The 25,535-nt window shown below is 51.8% G+C and overlaps 2 protein-coding genes and 1 pseudogene across 2 annotated transcripts in view; 2 read left to right on the plus strand and 1 right to left on the minus strand.

The window, feature by feature from the left end:
* Positions 1-9,670, plus strand: part of COL5A3 (collagen type V alpha 3 chain) — a 36,567-nt gene extending 26,897 nt beyond the window's left edge. The window contains exons 52-67 of the mRNA XM_045546845.1: positions 224-277; positions 468-521; positions 798-851; positions 972-1,025; positions 1,224-1,331; positions 1,682-1,735; positions 2,322-2,375; positions 2,543-2,650; positions 2,973-3,026; positions 3,110-3,145; positions 3,610-3,663; positions 3,958-4,156; positions 4,243-4,355; positions 6,271-6,339; positions 8,333-8,572; positions 8,666-9,670. Coding sequence (XP_045402801.1) covers positions 224-277; positions 468-521; positions 798-851; positions 972-1,025; positions 1,224-1,331; positions 1,682-1,735; positions 2,322-2,375; positions 2,543-2,650; positions 2,973-3,026; positions 3,110-3,145; positions 3,610-3,663; positions 3,958-4,156; positions 4,243-4,355; positions 6,271-6,339; positions 8,333-8,572; positions 8,666-8,812 — 1,452 coding nt within the window. The 3' untranslated portion in view covers positions 8,813-9,670. The remainder of the gene's footprint in view (positions 1-223; positions 278-467; positions 522-797; positions 852-971; positions 1,026-1,223; positions 1,332-1,681; positions 1,736-2,321; positions 2,376-2,542; positions 2,651-2,972; positions 3,027-3,109; positions 3,146-3,609; positions 3,664-3,957; positions 4,157-4,242; positions 4,356-6,270; positions 6,340-8,332; positions 8,573-8,665) is intronic.
* Positions 9,671-15,249: 5,579 nt separating this feature from the next.
* On the minus strand, positions 15,250-15,346 carry LOC123630965 (annotated as a pseudogene).
* An 8,579-nt stretch (positions 15,347-23,925) lies between these two features.
* OLFM2 (olfactomedin 2) overlaps positions 23,926-25,535 on the plus strand; it is a 61,833-nt gene continuing 60,223 nt past the window's right edge. Inside the window, exon 1 of the mRNA XM_045546857.1 lies at positions 23,926-24,180. Coding sequence (XP_045402813.1) covers positions 24,106-24,180 — 75 coding nt within the window. The 5' untranslated portion in view covers positions 23,926-24,105. The remainder of the gene's footprint in view (positions 24,181-25,535) is intronic.

Consider the following 25,535-nt stretch of genomic DNA (forward strand, 5'->3'; position numbering starts at 1 on the left):
TAGCTCAGGGTCTGTGCCAGGAAACCCTCGAATGTTTGGCCCTCCCAGGCCAGGAATTTTGTATTCTGTTCATTAATGTGTCCCCAGCGACCAGAACTGTTCCTGGGCACAGTTGATCTGTTCGATAAATGCGTGACTGACTGTTCAATAATTCAGAGATGTTTAATGAATGGTCACTGGATGAACACAATGACTAATGACTATTGATCATTCCGGGTTCCAGGGCCCCACAGGACTCCCCGGAGACCTGGGGCCTCCAGGAGACCCTGGAGTTTCGGTGAGTGTGACCTTCCCCCTCCACCCCCCTCCAAGCCCCGCCTATTTCCTAATTCTGTCCCCATGTCCCCCCCCACACCAGACCTGGGCAAGGATAGTGGAGCCAATAACCCTCGCTTTCCTCCAAGCTGCACCCCAAAACCTCATGTAGCCCCGCGACCTCTCCCAACTCTGTCTCCCCATCCATGCAGGGTATAGATGGCTCCCCTGGGGAGAAAGGAGACCCTGGTGATGTTGGGGCACCAGTGAGTAGGGGAACAGTGTGTTTCTGGGGGAGTTGGGGGGCTGGTGATGGGTAAATTGGGGGGCAGAGGAGTGGGCTAGTGGGGTACCCAGGGTCCCTGCTGATGCTCCTGCTCACCTCTCTGGGGCCCCCCAGGAGTGTGAGGGAGCAGGCGGGAGGTGGCTAGTGCTGGGGTGATGTCTGGGGGAAGGCTGTCGTCTGGTCAAAGGTGTCCTGAGACAGTCACACTCAACCAACCTTAGCTAACACTGTCCCTGGTGCTCTATCATCCCCATAGGGTCCACCTGGTGCTTCTGGGGAACCCGGCGCCCCTGGGCCCCCTGGCAAGAGGGTGAGTGACAGACAAGCCACCTCTTGGTTGCCCTGGCTCCGACATTGTCCCACTCAGCCCACAGCCCATCACTCACTCCATAGATCCCCCTCCATACACACACTGTCTTTCCCTCGTCAGGGTCCTTCGGGCCGCGAGGGCCGGGAAGGCAGAGAAGGGGAGAAAGGTGCCAAGGTGAGTCCACACCCCACCCTGGGGAGGGTCCTGCACTGACCCGTAGGTCAACAGGCCGGCAGGAGGGGCTGTGCCTGTGACCACTGCAGAGGCCCCGACTCCCTCCCCATCCCTGCTGGGCTTTTTTTTTGGAGGGGCCGCTCAGGACAAGGGAGTCCTCTGACTCTTGGCGTCCTCCCTTGCCCCTGTCCATTTCAGGGGGAGCCAGGTCCTGACGGGCCCCCAGGAATGACGGGCCCTGTAGGGGCTCGAGGGCCCCCTGGACGTGTGGGACCTGAGGGTCTTCTAGGGATCCCGGGCCCTGTGGTGAGTGGGGCGTGGCTGGGGCCAAGGGCGGGGCTGGGGCTGGAGCGGGGTGGGGCCAGGGTGGAGTGGGGCGGGGGCGGGGCCAAGGGCGGGGCTGGGGCTGGAGCGGGGTGGGCCCAGGGTGGAGTGGGGCAGGGGCGGGGCCAGGAGTGGGGTGGGGCCCGGGTGGAGGGGCGGGGGCGGAGCTGAGGCGGGGCCAGGGGCAGGTCAGGGGCGGATGAGGCCCCTCCCTGTATGCTCCCGGCTGGTGATCTCATCACAGTGGGAGGAGCTGCCTCTGGTTGGTGGGGGGGCATCCACACTGGGTTCTGGCAGGTGGAGACCACCCCCATGTTCTGTTTCGTCCTCAGGGTGAACCAGGCCTCCTGGGAGCCCCTGGGCAGATGGGTCCCCCCGGCCCTCTGGTAAGAGACTTCTTTGTCTCTGAAGTCCCAGCTCTGAGGACCACTCTGGGCATCCAGTGTCCATATAGTGACCACTGGTGCTAATGGTGCAGGCTGGGCCCTCACTGACCGTCCACCTGACTGTCCACACGGACCATCCCTACTAACCATCCACTCTGCCCCCTCATCTTGATGGTCTACACTGACCACACTGGCCTCCATCCTGATGGTCTACGCTGACCACACTGGCCCTCCATCCTGATGGTCTACACTGGCCACACTAACCCCTCATCTTGATAGTCTACACTGATCACACTGGCCTTCCATCCTGATGGTCTACACCCACTCCACTGACCGTCCATATTGAGGGTCTACACTGACCACCCACACCGATCTTGGCCACTGATCATTCTCATTGGCCATCCTCCTACCCACCCCTCCTTACTCTCATCATCCCTCCTGTCTCCTAACTGTGTCCACGACCACATCCCTGGTAATTCTCATTTGAAGTTTGGGTCATTTCCCATCTGGTCATTCCCTAAGCGCCCACATAGACCTTGAGACTTCACACTTGAGAATCCCTCACTGACCGTCGCTGTCCCCGCAGGGGCCCTCTGGCCTCCCAGGGCTGAAAGGAGATGCCGGCCTCAAGGGGGAGAAGGTAAGCACACCCCATTCCATTATTCCCCTCACACCTTCCCCTTCCTGGCCAGAGGGCTAGGAGACTGGGGTGTCCTCTGCCCCCAAACTCATCATCCCAAGCTATACGAGAAAAACCTCCCAGCACTCACCCACTTCCTTACCTACATGTGCCCTTTTGTCCTCCAGGGTCACATCGGATTAATCGGTCTCATCGGCCCCCCTGGGGAGGCTGGTGAGAAAGGGGATCAGGGTTTGCCTGGTGTTCAGGGCCCTCCTGGCCCCAAAGGAGAACCTGTGAGTGTGTGTCCCTCCCTGAGTTGAAGAATATGTTCAAAGCAGGGGGCAGGTGGGGAGACAGAGAATGGGGCCCATTTGGAGAATGTGGGTGTGGGGTCTGGGATACCTGGGTCTGGAATGATGGGGTGTATCTGGGGAAACCAGGTGAGCTGCATCTGGGGACGTGCAGGTTGGAGGCTGTGTCTGGGGATTGGGGGTCTCCCTTCAAGGGAATTGGAAGCTTGTTTAGGGTTTGAGGGGATTGGGAGCTTGTCTGGGGGATGTGTCACGGCAATAGGGCTGCACCCCACCAATCCTAACCATGATCACCTGTCCCCAGGGTCCTCCTGGTCCCATTGGCTCTCTGGGCCACCCTGGGCCCCCAGGTGTGGCGGTGAGTACGGGAGCAGGTTGTGGGATGGGGTTACTGTGGCGGGTCAGGCCGGGACCCCAGCTCTCCCCGTCTCTACCTCACAGGGTCCCCTGGGACCAAAAGGCTCAAAGGGGTCTCCGGTGAGTACATCGTGTTCCCTTGAGCTTCCACATCCCAGCTCCCCCGCCCCCTCCACTTCCCCAGAACCCTCTACGCCTCCGCATTCATTCATTTATTTATTCACGCGATCGTGCCTTCAACAAATATTTATTCAACACCTACCATTGTATTTCATCAAATCTCAAATGCCGTCAATTGTAAGATGCACCATTATTTTATAAACTGCTATGAAAGAAAACAGTTGTGCCAAGTAAATGATGACTTGCCAAAGACATTAAGATGCTGGTTTCAGAGACGTTAACATATGAAAAGAAAATAAATGTGTGCCTTATGCTTAGCGCTGAACATTGCATGTCCCTCCCCTGGGGCTGTGTGTGTGTGTGTGTGTGTGTGTGCGTGTGTGTGTTCACGTGTGTGTTTGTGTGTGTTGGTGGGAAGAGGTCTCCATAGACAGAGTTTACCCCTAAGTGGCCTCTCCCTGCAGGGATCCCTTGGTCCCCGTGGAGACACTGGACCCCCAGGCCCCCCAGGCCCCCCGGTAAGTTCCCCAAGGAAAGGGGGCACCAGGACCTGAAGGGAGGGCAGGGACTGTGTCTGGGGTGGCCCCACTGGGTCTGGTGCTCAGCGGATGTGCGTGGGGAGGGCAGGGCTAGCAGGGGAGACACCCATGGGGGCCCTGCCTTGGGTCTTGTCTCCTTCTGTGCACCCCCCATCTCTTCCTCCGTCTATGTCCATTTGCATAATTGTCTCATTATTTCATCTCTGTCTGTTTCTCTTTCCCCTCCCTCCATACCCTCTCCCCCTTCCTTGCCCAACCCACTCCCACGCCCAGGGTCCCCCTGCGGAGCTGCACGGACTGCGCAGGCGCCGACGCTCCATCCCAGTCCTGGAGGGCGGCCTGGAGGAGGTGCTGGCCTCGCTCACGTCGCTGAGCTTGGAGCTGGACCAGATGCGGCGCCCTCCGGGCACAGCCGAGCGCCCAGGCCTTGTGTGCCACGAGTTGCACCGCAACCACCCGCACCTGCCTGATGGTGAGGACCGCTCCCTCCCGGGGGGGGGGGGCGGGGGGCGGGAATCGGGCGTCCCCGCTCACCTGCCCTGCCTGGCTCTGCGGCAGGGGAATACTGGATCGACCCCAACCAGGGCTGTGCGCGGGATGCGCTCAGGGTTTTCTGCAACTTCACTGCGGGAGGAGAGACCTGCCTCTATCCCGACAAGAAGTTCGAGATCGTGAGCGTCCCAAACCCTCTCATCCCCTCCCCTAGGAAGGGCGGTCCCCTGCTCCCTCCACCCCCCACTGGCCCTTGTCTGGAACTTTATCCTACCTTCAACCAACATTTATTGAGCACCTACTGTATGCCAAATCCTGACTGTCAAAAAGAGACAATCTCTTTGCTTTTATGGAGCGCACGTTGTATGGGAGGACAGACGAGAAAAACTCCTGAAACATCAATAATGGTGACAAACCTTTAAATAGTGCTTATGGGTGCCAGCCCTGTTCCAAAGCCTGTGCCATGTTAACTTACGGAGTTCCAACCACCTGCAGATGGCAGTTCTGCCATCATCCCCCCAGAGGGGGAAACTGAGGCACAGAGTGGTGATTAGATTGTCCAAGGCAGTGTCGCTTCAGAGTCCCAGCCCTTAACCACCCAGCTACACTGCCTGCTGACCTGCTCTTTTACAGGGCCCCATGGGCTCTCTGTCCTCCAGACTGGGCTGGGAGGTGAGACCACCTGGTCCCCCAGAAATCCCCGGGTTCTCCATTAGAGAACTTCGAGCCTAGCAGCTTCCCTGCACAAAGTGCCAGGCTTGGCAGTGCAGGGCAGTGGGCCGGCCGCATGGACTCTGAACCCTGGAGCGCCTGGTTTGGAATTCATATCTGGTACCTCAGTTTGTCCATCTGTAAAATGGAGCTCCAGAAAGTACCCACCTCATAAGGTGGTTGTGCAACCGAGGTAATCATGCAGATATCAGGAAACATTCACTAAACCCTGCCTGCATCTGGTGCTGTGCAAATACCTCCGCCTGCAGGTAAAGCACTTAGCAAGCGCCAGGCCTGCAGCAGTGTGCAATACTGTTCGTTGCTGTTTTTGACTGGTCACCCCCTGGCTTAGTAGCAGCTGAGTCACTCAGTGGTTGGGAATTTAGACAAGCTCAGACTCCCGGGGGGCGGGAGGGCCAGATTCGGTCCGTCAATAGTTGCTGACATCTGAGGGCCTCATCCTCACTCAGCTGCTTACTTTTCACTGGCCTGGAGGGAGGTTGGGGAGGGGGTGAGGTGCTTTCTGGGCTTGGGTTCCCCAAACACACACCTGAGACAAAGATTTAGGGGGTGATCTCAGGAAGCACCAGAAGGGGAGAGAGGCAATGAGAGAAGACCAGGCAGGTCCCAGATCCAGGGTGTGGCATTAAAATGGTACCATGGGGATCCAAGGCTCATCCCACTGGAGAACTCTGGGAGATAGTGTAGCATAGACACCCGAGAGTTGGTGGGCGAGGGAGCTGGGATATTTATACACCCAATCCCATCAGTTGTTGGTTGAGGGCTCCCTCAGGGGTGTGAATCTCCCTGCCCCTCTGTGCACAAGCAGAGCCCACCCCCATGGCCAGAGAACAGCCTGAGATACTCAATCAGCAGCCTTCATTGTGAGGAGGTGTCGTAGTCCATTTTGCCTTGCTATAAAGGAATACCCGTGGCTGGGTAATTTACAAAGAACAGAGGTCTATTTGGCTCCTGGTTCTGCAGGCTGTACAAGAGGCATGGTGCCAGCATCTGCTTCTGATGAGGGCCTCAGAAAGCCTCCACTCATGACAGATGGCAAAAGGGGAGCAGGCGTGTCACATGGCAAAAGAGGGAGCACGAGAGAGGAGGCGGCGCCCACACTTTTGTAAACAACCAGCTCTCGCGTGAACTAATGCAGTGAGAACTCACAGGTCACCAAGCCATTCATGAGGGATCCGCCCCCATGACCCAAACACCTCCCACTCGGCAGGCCCCACCTCCAACACCGGAGATCAAGTTGCAAGAGGAGATCAAATTGGAAGGGACCAACACCCAAAGCATATCAGGAAGTAAATGCAGAGAGAGGGCTTGAAGGTGGCGCCCAGGGTGTGTGCTACAGTGATCCGCCCCTCCCTCTCCCAGGTGAAACTTGCCTCCTGGTCTAAAGAAAAGCCTGGCGGCTGGTATAGCACATTCCGACGAGGGAAGAAGGTGAGTTGTCAGAGGCCCAGGTGAGGGTGGTATGAAGATTGGAGGGAACCAGCAGGAGGAGTTGACAGAGTGGTTCTGAGGTGCGAGATGAACAGGACAGACTCTCCTCTGCCTTCGTGATGAGCGCAGGCTGGGGGTGGGGATGTGGAAGCCTCGGATATGTAATAGTTAGTTGCCATACACAATGATGGTGCCAGGGTGAGGGAAGCAGAGGGCATGGTGGACATTCAGAGGCAGCACTGGAAGGATCTGAAGGTTTCCTAGTAGAGGTCACAGTTCAGCTGAAGCCAAAAGAGTGCATTGGGCTAGCAAGTTACGGAGGATAAGGACAAGTGTTCTGGGCAGAGGGAACAGTCTATGTAAAGGCTCAGAGTCAGAAGAGGGTCTGGTGGATTTGAAGGGAAAAAAAGCCATTTGCTCTGCTCTAGAGAGTTCGAGGGGGAATATGGTAAGAGAGAGGCTGGGGAGATGAGTGAGTGTAGGACAAGAGTAAGTAGTAGGGAGCCATGGAGTGTATTTAAGTGAGGGAGGAACTCAGATCAAATCTCTGTGTTAGAAAATTGCCTTGGGGCTGGTGGGGGTGTGGACTAGAGGCTGGGAGACCCAGAAGGAGACTGATCCAGGATAGTAAGGGGGCATCCGGCCTGGGGCTGATGCAACAGGGATGGAGGGGAAAGCATGGCTTAGAACAGTATCTAAGAGTGCAAGTCAACAGGACATGGTGATTGATTACACAGATGGAAGGAAGGAGATGGGGATGATGCCCAAGTTCCTGGCTTGAGGGTCTTATATCTGGTGAGAGAGACTCTTCTCTGAGACCCAAAGAGCAGGTTTGAGGGTGGGGGGATATTGAGTTCAATCCAGAATTTGTCCACGTAACATATATGTATGTGCTGAGCACTAGGAACATAGCAGGAAATAAAACATAGTTCGTGACTTCATGAAGTGGAAGAGGCAGACAACACGGAAGGAAACGAAGCTATAACATAACCGAGGGCATATCTTGGTTTGGGCTCCCCCAAAGCAAATCCCAAGACAAGAATTCAATTGCAAGAAATTTATCCGGGAGGTGATTCCAGCAAACATCAGCTGGGAAATATGGAAGTGACATAGCGAAAGAGAATGAAGCCAAAAAAAATGTTACCAAGTCAGTTATCTCACCCTGGTTACATTTTAATAATATACCTTATTTAACCTAATATATCAAAAATATTGTCATAGCAATATAATGAATTATTAAGATATTTTATATTACTTCCATATGAGTTTGTTTAAAATCCAGGCACATATTTTACATTTATAGCACATCACAATTTAGACCTTCAGTTTTACTGGGGATACTTGATCTGTTTTTAGATTTTATAAAACCATGGAACAACAGTTGAAAAGGTAGATTCACAGATTCAAGTTGCTCCAAACAGAAGCTTTCTGATAACTGGATGGAGGCTCAGTTATTAGTTATGAATTTTTAAAAGTAAAAAAAAAAAACAGTAAATAGTGTAAAAATAGCACCTCTGTCAAACTGGCCACATTTCAAGTGACTCTTGGATGTGTGGCTGCCATATTGGACAGAGAGGATACGGTTGGCTTTGTAGGTCAGGGGCTGACAAGAATAGAGGTAGAATTGTGAGTTCTGTGTGGGGCCGAGCATGTTAAAACCCTGGATTTGGTGGATCAAGTGATCAAGCTATGTGAGGTCAAATGGAACCAGCCAGGGGATGACTTAGAATTCTGTGTTGAGCCTACGGCCATAACACCCTAAATGCACCCGATCTTGTCTGATCTCGGAAGCTAAGCAGGGCCTGGCCTGGTTAGTATTTGGATGGGAGAATTCTGTCTTGGATCTCTAGGTGGCTGGTGGGACCTCCTCAGAGATAGGGACACGGGAGAGGTGGCAGGTCTGCCAATGAATGGAGATTGTGGGAGGTAGGTTCTGCAGACAGAATCGGAGCTCACAGAGCACCCTCAGCCCTGCTCTGCCCCACCACCACAGTTCTCCTATGTGGATGCCGACGGGTCCCCGGTGAATGTGGTACAACTGACCTTCCTGAAGTTGCTGAGCGCCACGGCCCGCCAGCGCTTCACCTACTCCTGCCAGAACTCGGCCGCCTGGCTGGATGAAGCCGCGGGTGACCACGGCCGCTCCCTCCGCTTCCTGGGTACCAACGGGGAGGAGGTCTCCTTCAACCAGACAGCAGCGGCCACCATCAGTGTCCCTCACGATGGCTGCCGGGTAAGGGGACGGGCAAGGGTTGGCCAGAGTGGGGAGGTGAGGCCTCAGCCCCCCTCCCCCACCACTCACCACCCCCATCTTCTCTGCGGTCAGCTCCGGAAGGGACAGGCGAAGACCCTCTTGGAATTCAGCTCTTCTCGAGTGGGCTTTCTGCCCCTGTGGGATGTGGCGGCCGCTGACTTTGGCCAGACGAACCAGAAGTTTGGGTTTGAACTGGGCCCTGTCTGCTTTAGCAGCTGAGAGTCTCCGGGGTGGGGGGGGACAGTGAAGGAGCCCCCCAAGAAGGGGCACATTTGGTGCTGAGGCTTTGAAGCCACCATATTTATCATTTCCTGTGACTCTGAAGACAGGGGATGTGACTCTGCTCACCGAGGTCAAACAGTGTTACTTCTCCCTTCCAGGGGGCTGGGGGCTGGGGGCTGGGCTCCCTTGGACAGAGGGTCCCGCCTCCTCCCACTCCACTCCAAGTGGCATACTGCAGTCTGGCTCTATCTCCCCTCCATCCCCTCAACAACCCTCGACTTTCCACCCCTGGACTCCCAGGCAATGAGCTGATGGATGAACGCCCCCCCAACACCTGCCTCCCACTCCTCAGTCACTGCCCCCACCCCACCCTTTGGTGCTACCCTTCCCCAGAGTTAAGCACTGGATGTCCGCTGACCCCAGGCTGGGACCCCTTCACTCCTTGCTACTTCCAGGTGGGTTCACGGTGAAGGGACTAATGTCAGATGACAGAGGGAAGTGGGACTTCCCTTGACTGAGCTGTGTGTTCGTTCTGCTGCCTCGGCCCAGCTCTGCGTACTTTCCACCCCCACCCCCCATTGCTCCAAGCTCACCTTGCCATGCCAGGTGGTTTGGGGACCAAGACGCTGGGGGTGTATCAGGATCCTAATGGTGCTGCCTGCCCTATTTATACTTGGGTCTGTCTTAAAAGGGAAAAATCCCCTCTGTTGTATATTTAATCTGCTTCTTCCTTAGGGAAGGCTGGGATAGGATGAGGGAGATTCCAGCAAAACCCTTCCCCCCCACCCACACCCCTCCCCCAGGCCATAGGGCAAAATTGGCATCTCAAGTCTGAGAATAAACCAATGAACTGTGTTCTGGTCTCTGTGGTTCATTTGATGGTGGCCATACCTCTCTTAGGGAATGGCTCTTGTCTCACCTGAGGCACCTGCCACCACCTGCCTTAATTAGTTAGGTGTATTCTCTGTTTCCATTGGGAATACGATCGTGAGGGCAGAACTTTATCTTTCTTCTATCCCCAGCATCTAGAAACTGTGCCTGGAATTCAAGAGAACTGAATGAATGAATGAGGAAGTGAATGAATGAATAAACTAATCCATCAACCACTGGGTGCCAACACTCTTCATAGGGCCAAGATCCTTAGCAACCTTGATTGAATGAATGAGAAAACCCAGGACAAGTATTCAGGTGGCTTTTGGGGGTCTGGTGGCAGGAATAGTAGGGCAAGCAAACCTGGGGTTTTGGGGAGGAAACTCACCCCAGCTGGCAACCTCTACCCACCCAATCTCACCTGACCCAACTCAATTCACACCAGTCCTCCATCCCTCCTAACTAAACTCAACCCAACCGTGTCCATCAGCCGATGAATGGATAAGCAAAATGTGGTCTACAATGGAGCAGCATTTGATGTTAGAAAGGCGTGAAGCATCGATGCATGCTGCAACGTGAACTCACGAGCCAGTATGCCGAGGGAATGAAGCCACACACAAAGGGCCACGTGTTGTATGATTCCATTTATATGCAATGTCCATTCTGGTTGGTTTGGGGTGGGTTGTGTGAGTTTGTGATTGTGCATTAATGACGACACCCGTTGAGTTAGAGGTTGGGGTATGGGCGGGTTAAGAGTTTGGAATTGGCTGTTGGGTTGAATTACACTAGAGCTGATTTGAGAACCAGGATGGACTGGGGAGGAGTAAGTGGGAGTCGCTATGAATGGGGGTGGGGATCAGCAGTTTGATGAGTCAAGATGGCATCAGTTAAGATGAAAGTTTGGTTTGGGGTGATTTGAATTGGGGGTTAGATGTTGGGTTGAGGCTTTTTGTCTTTCTTTTTTTTTTTTTTTTGAGACAAGAGTAGTCTGGCTCTGTTACCCCAGGTAGAGTGCAGTGGTGTCATCGTAGCTCACTGCAGCCTCAAACTCCTGGGCTCAAGTGATCCTCCTGCCTCAGCCTCCCGAGTAGTTGCAACTGCAGACACATATCACAGCACCTGCCTAATTTTTCTATTTTTAGTAGAGACAGGGTCTCACTCTTACTCAGGCTGGTCTCAGACTCCTGAGCTCAAGTGATCCTCCTGCCTTGGCCTCCCAGCATGCTAGGATTACAGGCATAAGCCACCACGCCTGGACTTTTTGTGTGTGTGTGTGAGACAGAGTCTCACTCTGTCACCCAGACTGGAGTGCAGGGGCATCATCATAGCTCACTGCAGCCTCTAGTCCCTGGACTCAAGTGATCCTCTTACCTCGACCTCCCAAGGTGCTTGGAATACAGGTGTGAGCAACCAGTCCTGGCCAGTTTTTTGTCTTTTAACAGATTTATTGAGATATAATTCACATACCCATAATTCACCCATTTAAAGTGTGTAATTAAATGGTTTTTAAATATATACACAGGCTTGTATAACCATCACCACTATCAATTTTAGAATGTTTTCATCACTCCAAAAAGAAATTCCATATCCATTAGTAGTCATTCCTCATTTCTTCCCAACCTCCCAGCTGTAGGAAACCACCAATCTGCTTTCTGACTCTGTGGGTCTGCCTGTTCAGGACATTGCATATAAATGGAATCATACAACATGTAGTCCTTTCTGTGTGGCTTCATTCCCTCGGCATACTGGCTCGTGAGTTCACGTTGCAGCATGCATCGATGCTTCACGCCTTTCTAACGTCAAATGCTGCTCCATAGTAGACCACATTTTGCTTATCCATTCATCGGCTGATGGACACGGTTGGGTTGAGTTTAGTTAGGAGGGATGGAGGACTGATGTGGGTTGAGTTGGGTCAGGTGAGATTGGGTGGGTAGAGGTTGCCAGCTGGGGTGAGTTTCCCCCCCAAAACCCAGGGTTTGCTTGTCCTACTATTCTTGCCACCAAGCCCCCAAAAGCCACCTGAATACTTGTCCTGGGTTTTCTCATTCATTCAATCCATATTGCTAAAGGTCTTGACCCTACAAAGAGTGTTGGCGCTCGGTGGTTGATGGATTAGCTTATTCATTCATTCACTTCCTCATTCATTCATTCAGCTCTCTGGAATTCCAGGCACTGTTTCTAGATGCTGGGGATAGAAGAAAAATATGGTTCAGGGTCTTACTACTGAGAGAAGCAGATAATACATGAATAAACACCTCTCTAATGTGATTTCAGGTAGTAGTACTTGTTGGGAGAGGAAGTTAAACAAATTATATGGGTATAGAAGGATGGAGTGAGGGATGATTTAAAATAGGGTGGTCAGGGAGGCTTCACCGAGGAGGTGACATTTGCACAGAAACCTGAAGTATTTCAGGGGTCTTGATCTATCCCACATTCAGGAAAGAACCCAGACATCCTCCAGCACCAGTAAGGGCCCCTGATGGGCTGGTGTTTCTCTGGGTCAACTCTTCTCTAGATTGGTGATTTCTGTTGGTTTCTCCATCCTGTGTTTCCTTCTGTCAACCTAAATGGAGACCTGGATCTGCTTTCCTTTTATTGTAGTTCCTCTTCCAAACATCCTTAACTCAAGAACGCACGTGGGAACACCAGTGCCACCTGTTCTTGGGCACGTATCCTTGAGAACGCATTTCCCAGCTTCCCTTGCAGTTTGGGTGAGGCCATGTGACTGGCTCTTGGCCAATGGGATGAAACCTTCTGCATGATCCTCTGTGCTCTTCCCAGCTCCCGTTCCATGGTTACCTTGGGGGTCACATGTGTAAGATGGCCATGTTCAAGTTCATAAATGAACTTGAAAGGGGCCTGGCTCCCTGAGTCACTGTTTGGAAGAGATCCCTGTCAGACGGTGGTGATACGACCAAGAAATAACTTTTTTTTTTTTTTTTTTTTTTTGAGACAGAGTGTCACTTTGTTGCCCGGGCTAGAGTGAGTGCCGTGGCATCAGCCTAGCTCACAGCAACCTCAGACTCCTGGGCTTAAGCGATCCTACTGCCTCAGCCTCCCTAGTAGCTGGGACTACAGGCATGAGCCACCATGCCCGGCTAATTTTTTTGTATATATATTTTTTAGTTGGCCAGATAATTTCTTTCTATTTTTAGTAGAGACGGGGTCTCACTCTTGCTCAGGCTGGTCTCGAACTCCTGACCTCGAGCGATCCACCCGCCTCGGCCTCCCAGAGCTAGGATTACAGGCGTGAGCCACCGCACCCGGCCAAGAAATAACTTGATTGTTGCAAGCCACTGAGATTTTTTTTTTTTTTTTGGAGACAGAGTCTCACTCTGTCAGTGGCATCATCATGGCTCACAGCAACCTCAAATTCCTGTCTCGAGCAATCCTCCTGTCCCAGGCTCCTGAGTAGCTGAGACTACAGGCATGCACCACCACACCTCGGGGTCTTGCTCTTGCTCAGGCTGATCTTGAACCTCTGACCTCAAGTGATCCTCCTGCTTCAGCCTCCCAGAGCTCTAGGATTACAGGTGTGAGCCACCACGCCTGGCATCCCATTCCCATTTTACAGATGAGGCAGGAAGAAAACTGAAGCTCAGACAGGGGATGTGACTGCCCACAACACACAGCCCTGGGTTTGAATGCAGGTCAGCCTGTCTTGATTTTGCAACTCCAATCTCATGCTGGTGCGGGCATTTTTGGAGGGGAGGGACAATTAATGTAGAGTCTAATGAGGACTCTTCAGTTATCCAGAGCTCATTAATGAATGAGAAACTCGACCCCCTAAATTAAAGGTTAATTGACAAAGGTGTAAGAAGGAAATTCTGGGCCTCGTTAAGCTGCTTGTGTTTATTTAGCAACATCGCAGCCACCCAGGCGGCTGCTGGGAAAACCCCCAGCTGATTTGCATATTCAGCAGCCATAATTAATCTCAGTGCTTTGTGCTTCCTGAGCAATTACTGACACCCAGTGTTTCGAGCTGGGGGCGGGGCGGGGCGGCCAGTGTGGGGCCGCCTGTGGCTTTATACAGACATGGTCTGGTAGGGGAGTTTACACATGCACAGCATGGACAGAGGAACACGCAATTCCATACCCCCACCAAGGGCCCACAGAATCAGACCCTCATCTTGTCACCCCATCACAGCTGCAGGGTACCTCCCAGACCCCCAGTATACCCACATCCGGATTCAGACATGCTGTCTGAATAGCAGGGCACGCACGTATTCACACACACCTGGTTGTGCCTGGACACACACCCAGAGTCTCCTTCACAAACACAAAATCGTGTTCACAAGCCTACACTTGCAGACACAGAGCCACGCCTAGAGAGGGGAGAGAGAGACCTCTGTTGTTGCACACAGAACAACTGCACCCTGGCGCCTGGCATGTGCTAGGCATGCAGTCACGCAGAGAAACACACAGCCCCACACAGACAGACATGCCACCAGCATATCAAGCTACATATACAGGCCCAGTTAAGCTCATTCATGGCCATATCAGAGGTCCTGTCCCCCCAACACCATTTATTTGTTCAACAAATTATTAAGTAACTACTAGGCACCAGGCACTGTTGCAGGCTCTGAGGACACAGCTGTGAACAAAACAAAGATCCCTGCCATGGTGAGTTGTATAATTATTTCATTATGTGTGACAATGTAATAATAATAGAAACAAAGTACACAGTAAATGTAATGCACTTGAGTCATCCCAAAACCAGCCCACCTGCCCCAGTCTGTGGAAAAATTGTCTTCCATGAAAATGGTCCCTGATGCCAAAAAAGTTGGGGACCGCTGCTGTAGTATAATTGACAGGCAGAAAGTAAATACATAAATAATACATCAGGTGGTGCTATGAAGAAAAATAAGGCAGAGGAGGGAAATGGGAAGGGATATTCTTTGAGATGGGGTGGTCAGGGAAGACTTCCTGGAGAAGGCATCCTTGAAGCAGAGGTTAATACAAAGAAGTAGTCATGTAAATGTCTCCCATAGCCATTCCCAGAGATACTGACAAAAACAGATGTGCAGGCAGGCATGTGCCATGCGGACCCACCCTGGATTCATTTCCCTTCTACATCCCACTTCCCCTTGGCATAGTTCTTATTTTATTTTTAAGTGTGGCAAAAAACCACATAATGAGATTTACTTAAATCTTAACCATTTTTAAGTGTCTAGTTCGGTGATAGTAAGTACACTACATTGCTGTGCAACAGATCTCCAGAACTTTCTTTCTCATCTTCCCAAACTGAAACTCTGTCCCCATGAAATACTAACTCCCCGTCCCCTCCCCAGCCCCTGGCCCCCACCATCCTACTTCCTGTCTCTGTGGATCAGACGACTCTAGGGACCTCCTGTGAGTGGAATCACACAGGATTTGTCCTTCTGCGTCTAGTTTATTTCATTGAGCACGATGTCCTCAAGGTCCATCCATGTTGCAGCAAGCATTAGAATCTCCTTCCTTTTCTTTTCTTATTTTTCTTTCTGCTTTCTTTCTCCCTCCTTCCTCCTTCCCTTCCCCCCTCCCTTTCTTCCTCCCTCCCTCCCTTCCTTCCTTCCCCCCACCCCCATCAGATATGCTGATGTCATAACAAGGTTTGAGGGAGGCATAGCTCACACAGGCTTGTGAAAACTCAATCATCACATTTATGAATTAGAAAAGGATCAGAATTTCCTTCCTTTTAAAGGTAGAATAACATTTCATTGTTTGAATGCACCGTATTTTGTTCATCCTTTCCTCTGTGGATGCACATTGGGTTGCTTTCGTCGTCCCTTGGCCATTGTGATGAATGCTGCTATGCACACGGGTGTGCAAATATCTCTTCAAGCTCCTGCGTTCAATTCTTTTGGCTGTATATATACTCAGAAGTGGGGGTGCTGGATTGGGCACATTTCTTTTAAAAATTCTTTCCTTGAGGTACACATTATATATAATAAAATGCACCAATCTTAAGTGTTCCATTTGATACGTTTTAACAATGGTCTACACGTATGTATCTACCACCCCAAACAAGATGTAGACTGTTTTCAGCACTCTGGAAAGTTCTTTGAGCCCCTTGTCACACCCCTCCAGGACAAAACCTTTTCTCAGATATGTTCCTAATCTTATAAAACTGATAAATAAAATTTGGAACGTGTATGGCGGCAGTACTGCGTAGTGGTTAGAGCCAAGCCACCCGGTCCAAGTCCCAGCTCCCTCCACAATGATGGAGATGACATTGTCTTTCTGAGCCTCTGCAGCTGTGAAGTGGGGCAAAAAAATAACACCTATGGGGCTGGGCATGGTGGCTCTTGTCCATAATCCCAGAGCTTTGGGAGGCTGAGGTGGAAGGATCGCTTGAGGCCAGGAATTCAAGACCAGCCTGGACAACATAGCGAGACCCGGTCTCAACCAAAAAAATTTTTTCAAAATTAGTCGGGTGCAGTGATACAACTGTAGGTCCAGCTACCTGGGAGGCTGAGGAAGGAGGATGGCTTGAGCTCAAGAGTTCGAGGTTAAAGTGACCTATGATGGCGCCACTGCACTGTAGTCTGGGTGACAGAGCAAGACTCTGTCTCTAAAAAATAAAAACAGACAGACAACAAGAACAAAAACACCTATGGTATTAGATTGTGAGAGTTAAATTAGTTAAAATAGATCAAATAGTTAAAGCAATGCCTACCACCTGGTAAATGTTATAAAAGTGTTGCTTTTATTAAAAAATACATATATAGATAATTTTATCATGAGTACTCATGTGCTCACCACCCCGCCTAAGAAATAAAGCTTTGCACACACAATTGATGCCTCTTGTATACATTTCTGCCACTGCATCTCTTTTCTTCAAGTGTGGGTAGCGTGTGGAACTGACAATTTTTTTTCATTGTGGTAAAATATACATAAAATTTACCATTTTAGCCATTTTTAGATGTATAGTTCAGTGGCATTAAGTACACTCCCAGTGTTGTGCAACCATCACCACCATCCACCTCTGGAACTTTCTCATCTTCCCAAACTGAAATTCCATCCCCATTAAACACTCATTCCCCATTGCAGGAATTATTGTCTGAGAATGTTTTTCCACGTTTACTGCATACGAAGGGCCGTATCCATGAATGACACACATGATTTGGCAGGGTTTTAAAAGACCTCTAACTGGTACAATATTGAACACGTTCTTTTGCAACTTGCTCTGTTAGCTCAACCGGAGGTTTCTGCATCTCCTCTGGGTAGATACAAGTATTTCTCAGCCTGTCTTTTCAATTGCAGCACGTGACCTGACCTCTGTGTAGTTGTTAGTTGTACTCATGAACTTTTAGGAGTTTAACCATCTTGGCATTTTGTTTCTATTTAACCATCTTGGCATGTGTCTTTTGTGCACATGGATAAGCATTACCAGGGTATGCAGATTCCTAAGAGTGGAGTTTCTGGATTATGGGGAAGGAGCATCTTTAGCCGTCTTGGGTGTAGACTTTATGCTGTCCACCCAAACGTCACCATGTCCCTTTCTTCTCACCACTTTTCGAAGACTTTCTATTGGCCCCAAGAGAAAGTCCAAGTAAGTCCTTCTACCTGAAGGCTCTGGCACACCTGTCATCATCCCTCACCAGGTGACCTACCCCTTGGCTCCTTGCAGCCTCAGGGCCTTTGCATCAGCTCGTCTCTCTGCACACCAAACCCTGCCAGCTGCGACTCATCCTTCAGGTTTCAGCTCAATTGTCACTCCCACATGGCAACCACCTCAGGCTAGATCAAGGCCCTCCAAACACCTGCTCAGAGAACCCTGCTCCAGTGTGTGTGCACCACACACCACACTGTTTCTTTCTTTTCTTTTTTTTTTTTCTTGAGACAGGATCCCACTCTGCCACCCAGGCTGGAGAGCTTCTGGGCTGAGGCGATCCTCCTACCTCAGCCTCCTTAGTAGATGGGACTACAGGTGTGCATCACCATGTCTGGCTAATTTTTTTTTCATTTTTTTGTACAGATGGGGTCTTGCTATGTTGCCCAGGCTGGTCTCAAACTTCTGGTCTCAAGCGATCCTCCCACCTTGGCCTCCCAAAGTGCTGGGAGTACAGGCATGAGCCACTGTGCTCTGCCTCACGCTCTTAACCCTAAGCTATTTGAGGATGGGGGCTGCCATGTTCATAGCCACAAATCCAGTGCTGTCTGGGCCTGGCGTGAGCACTTGATCTCTATTTGTTTCTCAAATAGAGGAGTCCTTGTGTCTACCACGGGGTGGGGGCAGAGGCGTGGGCTGCACAGGGACCTGGGTGCGAATCCCAGCTCTACCACTTCCTTGCTGTGTGACTTCACGCAAGTAGCTTCACCTCTCCGAGATTCACTTTCCTCTCCTATGAAACCCTTCCCGGGACCATGGTAGTGGCTGAAAAGAGCTCCGACTGGGACTGGCTTGGGGCAGGCCACTCTGCAGCAGGAGCTGCTGTGGTTCTGAGCCAAGATCCAGCCACATAACCTCATTTAGGGCTTTGCTTCTTCCTGCTTTGGCAGAGCTGGGAAGCGTTCCTGGGTCTCCTCTTCCCGCCAGCTCATCTCTCAATTCCCAGACCCGTAATAGGAACCACATGCGCTGGACGCGTGCCCTCCTTCCCTTCTTCCCTCCTCCGGCCCCAGAGAGGCCCCTTGAGTCATCCTGGCCATTTCATTCCCTGCTCATAGCCTCATTCCCACGCTGCCTGGGCTTCGCGTGTCAGAGGACATCTGCCTCGTGGGCCCCTGTGGGTCCGTTGGTGCGTGAATTCTCTGCCTGTTTTGTGTGACTGTATTGCGGGTTTGTGGGTGTGTTCACGTATTAACCACATGTCTTATGAATCTGTATGTGTGTGTATGTGACCTGTGTGCTGGTGTGTGCTTTTTTTTCTTTCTTTTCTCTCTTTTTTAATTTAAACACAGGGTCTCGCTCTGTCGCCCAGGCTGGAGTGCAGTGGGCCAATCATAGCTCACTGCAGCCTTGAACTCCTGGGCTCAAGTGATCATCTTGCCTCAGCCTTCCAAGTAGCTGGGACTGTAGGCATGAACCACAATGCCTGGTTAATTTTTTCTATTTTTAGTAGAGACAGGCTCTTGCTTTTGCTCAGGCTGGTCTTGAACTCCTGACCTCATGCTAAATAAAAAAAAAGTTTTATAGATGGGGTCTTGCTGTGTTACCCAGGCTGGACTCAAACTCCTAGGTTCAAGTGATCCTCCTACCTCAGCCTCCCAAAGTGCTGGGATTACAAGCGTGAGCCACCATGCCCAGCCTGTGTGTGCTTTTGTGTGACTATATTGCAAGTGCATGAGTGTGTTGATGTGTGAGCGTGCCTATAGTGGGGATCTGTGTGTAAGCTGTGTGTCTGAATTGTGGGTTTTGTGTATTTCTTTATATAAATGGGGCCGTGTGTCGCAGATCTGTGTGTATTCCTGAGTGCCCATTCAAGGGCAACTGTGGCTGATTCGCCTCTGACTGTTCTTCCATCATCTGAAGGTGGGTGTGCATCTCTGTGAGCTGTTGTGCCTGAACCGGGTATCCTGGTGTGTTGTCCCTGGCTGGCTGTGTGCCTGTGTTGTGTGTTCAAATGTCGGTTTGCTTGAAGCCACGTCTGGGAAACCGGGGGCCCAGTTTCCATCCCCACAACGAGGTCACTAAGCATGTCTGCACATGTTCATGTGTGTGTGACATGCTTGGAGGAAAGCAACTCCTGGGGGTGGGGGTGGCGGCGGGTAGTAGTTCTGCCCTGAGAAATGCCCAAGAGAAGGAAAGAGTGAGGCTAAACAGTGGAAAGATGGAACAGTCTGTCAGGACCCCCAAGTCCCCCTTAGGTGCCTCTTCTGGGACATGGAAGGTGAGCAGTGCTCCTTTTTTGTTTTAGAGAGAGGAATCTCACTCTCTCTCCCAGGCTGGAGTGCAGTGGTGTGATCATAGCTCACTGCAGTCTCCAACTCCTGGGCTCAAGAGATCCTTCTGCCTCAGCCTCCCAAGTAGCTCCCAAGTGGCTCACCCCTGTAATCCTAGCACTCTGGGAGGCCGAGGTGGGAGGCTCACTTGAGCTCAGGAGTTTGAGACTGGCCTGAGCAAGAGCAAGACCCCATCTCTACTAAAAATAGAAAAATTAGCTGGGTGTCCTGGCTCATACCTGTAGTCCCAGCAACACAGCAGGAAAATGACTTCCACTCACTTCTACCACACACTTCTCACCTTTCTAATGGACAGAAACTAATTGGCATACAGAAGTCTAGCTGCAAGGGAGTCTGGAAGCATTTTATTAGCTTTGCAGGCTCTGCAATACAGGAATGTACACTAGGAGGGAGGGATGGTGCCAAGAGCCAACCCACCATCTTTTGTGGATGTACAGCATCCTTGTACAGCATCCTTTCCCTATTTTAATGGTCAAAGTTCCATATCCTTCTAACCCCCTATTTCCTATCCAATGTAGGCTGAGTGAGGCTAACTCCACTCTAGCTCCAGGAGGATGATCTGTGAGCCAGGTCTAGCCAAGCCACATGATCACATAATTGGTTCAGGATAGGCTCATGACTTTGGATAGACCATATAAAAGTCATTATTTTTCAGGCTCTCTTTTTGCTGATATTGCTGAGTTTGGAAGATAGAAGTTTCTGGGAATCATCTTTGTCACCTCTCGGCTGAAAGAGACTCCCTCACAGAGGATAGCATGGAATGAGAAATGAGAGATGAGATATTGAGGGAGAATCCTGATAATATAACAAAACCCCTGGTTCCAGCCATGCCTGAATTCCATCACCTCAGATTATTATTTTTTTAAGTTATATGAGCTCATAGATACTCTTCTTTGCTTAACCCAGTTTAAATTGGGTTTCTGCCAATTGCAACTAAAGGATCCCTAAATAATATGTACATAGACCAGCAAGAGCAAAGGCATGTGTAGACATGCATGGTGTAGATTCATTCATTCACTAACTTTTTGACCATTTTCTCAATGTTGGGCTCTGTGCAGGGTGTGGGGAAACAAAGCCCTGGGCTGTGTCTTCCTCTGACTGGACACATGAATGGGTCCCAGGAGAGTAGAGCCAATGTCTGCCCAAGCACCAATTAGGAAAACCCAGTGACCAGATGGTGAGATTCAATGCCCCTCCGCCCTGCTTCCTACGTGTTACCGAGAGTGACCTTTGCCTACTGCCAGATTCTGAAACACCCCGTTTACCAGTTTTGCCGCATGAGATCCTTGAAAAGTTTATCCTGATCTCTCTTCAGTGATGGTCCTCAATTCTGACCACTACACTGTACAACTCTGTGGTCATCAGAACACTGACCACAATGGTGACCTTGAAGCTGACAGCAGGGCAACCAGGACTCTGATCATGACCCTGGCCACAATACAACCTGATCATAATTTTGACCATAGCACGGCCAGGTCACTATCCTAAGCAAGCTCAGGACAATTGACCACAGCACCAGGACAGTGATTGTGACACTGAGCACAAGGTATCCAGGAAACTGGCCACAAGTGTGGTCACCACACTGACCACAACACAGCCAAGTATGACCAGTGGTGACCACATTACTGACCACAGTGCTGGTCCCCAGCAGAACCAGGATGCTGATGGCAGCACAGAGTGCAGTTCAATAGGATACTGACCACAGATGATCAGGACACTGAAATTGCACTGACCACAATAGTCAATGACCATGACACTGAATGTATTGGCTAGGGGCCAGTCAGAATAGCAGAGCCTGTGCCAGGTAGTTCAATAGAGAGAATTTAATATGGAGAATTAGTCACAGAGGTATTAGGTAGGTTTTAAGGGCAAACTGGGCCAGGTGTGGTGGCTCACACCTGTAATCCCAGTGCTTTGGGAGGCCGAGGCAGGAGGATGACTTGAGCTCAGAAGTTCAAGACCAGCCTGGGCAACATAGCCAGATCCTGTTTCTACAAAAAATTTTTTTAAATTAGCTGAGTGTGATGGTGCACGCCAGCTACTAGGAGGCTGAGGTAGTCCGGGAGTTTGAGGCTGCAGTGAGTTATGATCACACCACTGCACTCCAGCCTAGGGGACAGAGCAAGATCCTATCTCTAAAAAAACAAACAACAACAAGACAGGGCCCACTGAAAACAGTGAATCAACTCCAGAGTAGCCAGCCACCGTCTTCCCAAAGGCTGAAACAACAAAGAGGAGGCGGCAGCAAACTTGGCAGGAGTTAAGCCATGACGGGGACTGCCTAGTAGGGCTGTCACCACAGAAGAGACCCAACTGTGTCTGCTAGAGACACTCAAAGTGGAAAATGAGAAACACCCTGGCTTCTCCTTTCCTCCCACCCGCCAATCTCCCTCCAGACCTCCCATTGGCTGAGCCTAACCAGATGCAAGGAAGCTTGGGAAATGTAGTTTGTCAGTGGCAAAGGAGCCTAGGAAATGTAGTTTGCAAGGGCCATGCCACTGATGCTGAGGGGAGCAGGGGGAAAGTCGGGGGAGTGGATCTGAGAGTATATTGACCAAAGCCAAGCCGTACAACACAGGCTATAGTTTGGCCGTGACAATGACCACCTCAGTGACCAAAGCTCAAGGAGGACACTGTTCATGGTCCTGAAATGCAGGCCTAATGAAGGGCCCCACTCTTGGTCAAGAGCTTACATGGTCTACCAACCAATGTCCTCCTTCTACCCCATGCCTACAGCAGGCTTGGCCCGAGGAGTCAACAAAGGACCATCTCCCATTTGGAAAAGGAGGTGGAGGAATGGATGGGATGTCTTCCCATGCTCAGGTTCTGTTTTGTGGCCACATCCCTTGGCCAGTGTGCTCAATCCTATGTGTCATTGTGGTAGTGCATTCTGGAAATTGAGCACTGGCTAGGTGCTCTATTTGTTCATAAGTCACAGATGTCTCCCAACAACTCTATGCAGAAATGGGTCATCTTCCTTTTTTTTCTTTTTCTTTTTCTTTTTTAAAGAGGGAGTGTTTCACTTGGTCACCCTGACTAGAGTGCAGTGGCACATCATAGCTCACTGTATCCTCCAACTCCTGGGCTCCAGTGATCCTGCTGCTTCAGCCTCCAAAGTAGCTGGGACCACAGGCGTGTGCCACCATGTCCAGCTAACTTTTTGCAGAAATGGGGTCTTGCTATGTTGCCCAGGCTGGTCTGAAACTCCTGGCCTCAAGTGACCCTGCCACCTCACCTCCCAAAGTGCTGGGATTATAGGCATGAGCCACCATGCCTAGCAGAAACACGTCTTCTAAAAGAGGGAACACTCTTTGACTAAGATCACATGGCCAAGGAGTGACAGAACTAGGCTTGAACCCAGGTCTGTCAGACATGGATCTCTTCGTCCTTGTTGACCTGCGAAAACCATCAATAACATGTGTTCTCCCACAGTAGGGTCAGAAAAATGCCAGGTTCCCTCATCTCCCGTATTTTCCATCTGATTCCTTCATAAACTGACTGATTTACTCCCTCCACCCCCTCAAAAAGCCATTGTAAGAGCTGTGCGGAGGAAAGGTGACTTAGGGACACTTTTGGAAGGAGGAGAGGCAGAGAAAGGCTGCAGAGCCTCCCAAAAGAAAGCTGACGGGACAAGGACGCCCTTCATATGCAAATGGCCTCGCGTGGAGGCGGTGTTAATATTTTGATTCTCTTTGGGGAATCTGGTCTCTCATTTTGGGCTATTGAGACGGAGTGAGGAGAAACTGTCCCAGGTGTGGCGGAGGCGGGGAGGCTTCCAGCGGGAAGGCAGGTGGGGAATGGCCGCCCAGAGAGAGGGAAAACGAGATGCCCTATTTGGAAGCGAGGCTCACCCAGTTGGCCATCTGCATGCCCTCTTATCTGACTGTCCGTCTCCTGCCTCCCCACCCCCACCCCTATTTTTTCCCCCTCTCACTCCCGGTCTCCATCTCTGCCCCATTCTCCTTGTCCGGGCGTTGACACCTCTCCCAACCTCCAATTTCAAACGGTGCCTCGGTTTCTCTGTTGATTCTTGAGTTCTTTGGGGGTGGGGGGGCTCCTAATTTATTTTCTTTGCTACAGCCCTTCCTCCTCCCGCCGCACTGAGTCCCCTCCCACATCTAAGTGGGAAATGTCTGGGGAGGGTGAAATTGACAAACACGTGACGGGCGCCCCCCCCCCCATCTCCGCGGCCAGCTCCCGGAATGGCCTGGCCTGGGGTGGCGCTGCCGGGTCTTGTCCCCTCCCCAGGTCCCCTAGCAAATGCCAGCTCCCCGCTCCCCCCCAACACCCTGCTCAGTCTGCGCCCAAAGACGAGCTGGGGGCGGGGCAGGGGGCGGAGCCAGCAACAAAGGCTGGGAGCGAGCGAAGGGGGCGGGGCAGGGCGGAATCCCGGCCGCCGGCGAGGCGGGGGAGGCGGCGGCGGCGGAGGGTCGCCCTAGCCGGGCCGGCGGGGGTCGCGCATGGTGGCGGTCCCCGCGCCCGGGCGCCGCTAGGGCGGGCGGGGGGACGGGACGCCGGGCTGGGGGCGCGTCATGTGGCCGCTCACGGTCCCGCCGCCGCCGCCGCTGCTGCTGCTGCTACTGCTGTGTTCAGGCCTCGCGGGACAGGTAGGGGCCCGGCGGGCAGGTGCGGGCGCGGGGGGCTCCCAGAGAGGAGGGGGGCTCAGAGGGGTCCCGGAGAAACGGGATTTAGAGCTCCACATACCCCCACGACCCCGAGCTGCAGAGTGGCTAGGGGCGAGGGGTGGGGGGTCGCAGCGGGGGAGGGGCTGGGACATCCACCCTGGCTTGGGGACAAACCAGGGAGGGGGGGCTTCAAATCCGACCTCAAGCTGGGATGGTTTGGGTGGGGGGGCATCCTGACTGTGGCTTCGGGATTCTTAACCCCTGAGTGACCCGGAGCCCACACCCCGCCATCTCACTGGAGCTGAGTGGGGTTGGGTGGGAAACTTCAGGGGGTTTTGGGGTGTCGCTTACCCCAAATCACTTCCCGATGATGGCCGAGGTGCTCAGCTTCTGAAGCCCCCCCACTCCTCGCCTGCCCTCCCAGTGTGGGTAAGGGAGGGTGGGACTCACGTGAGAGTGACTGACGGGGACGCGTGTGAGGTGCTTGGGGGGTTGTGCAGGGTAAACGAGTGTGTCTTTGTGTCGTGGCTGGGTGTGACCGAGGGGAGTTTGTGTGTGTGGCTGTGGGGGTGTTTATCCAACTGTGCCTGAGTTGGGGTGTGATCGGGAGAGGGTGTTTGTACGTGCGGGAAGAGTCTGTGTGTGACAGTGTCCCCATGCCTGCGTGTTGTACAATACGTGTGTGACCAGGTGTGTAGCTGTGTGAGAGCCTTGAGGTGACCGTGTGCCATTGTGTGCCTTTGAGTACATCACTCTAAATGAGGGTGCCTGTGCAGAGGCTGTGTGTGCAAACGTGTCCATCCATGCACGTGTGTGTTGGCTTCTAGCACACCCCATTCATTCCCTCACAGAAGCGCGTTTCTCTGCCCAGGGTACCCCATCTCTTGGGCAGGCTTGGGGAGCTTTGCAAAATGTGGGGCATCCAAGCTTTCTTCAGCTCTTGGGAAACCTCTTTCCTCCTCCATCTTGGGGTGGGGGTTGGGAGCACCCCCAAGTTCTCAGATCTGCAGGAGCTCAGAGGGAAACCGGTATCAAAAATAATAAAACAATCATTACAATGACAGCGAACATTCATTAAATGCTTATTATGTGCGGGTGCTGTTTGAAGCACACATCATGAACTTAGGCATCTAATTCTCCCAACTCCCTACTAGTGTATGCTATTGTTACCCCCATTTTATAGATAGGGAAACTGAGGCACTGAAAAGTTAAGTCCCTTGCTCAAGCTGGGACAGCGCAGGAGTGGCAGAGAGAGGATTGAACGCAAGCAGTCTGGTTCCTGAGCCCACACACTCAGCCTCTTGTTAAATAATCTACTCCATGGGTGTGGACAATGC

This window comes from Lemur catta, chromosome 1 (genome assembly GCF_020740605.2).
Source record: "Lemur catta isolate mLemCat1 chromosome 1, mLemCat1.pri, whole genome shotgun sequence".
Classification (NCBI taxonomy): Eukaryota; Metazoa; Chordata; class Mammalia; order Primates; family Lemuridae; genus Lemur; species Lemur catta.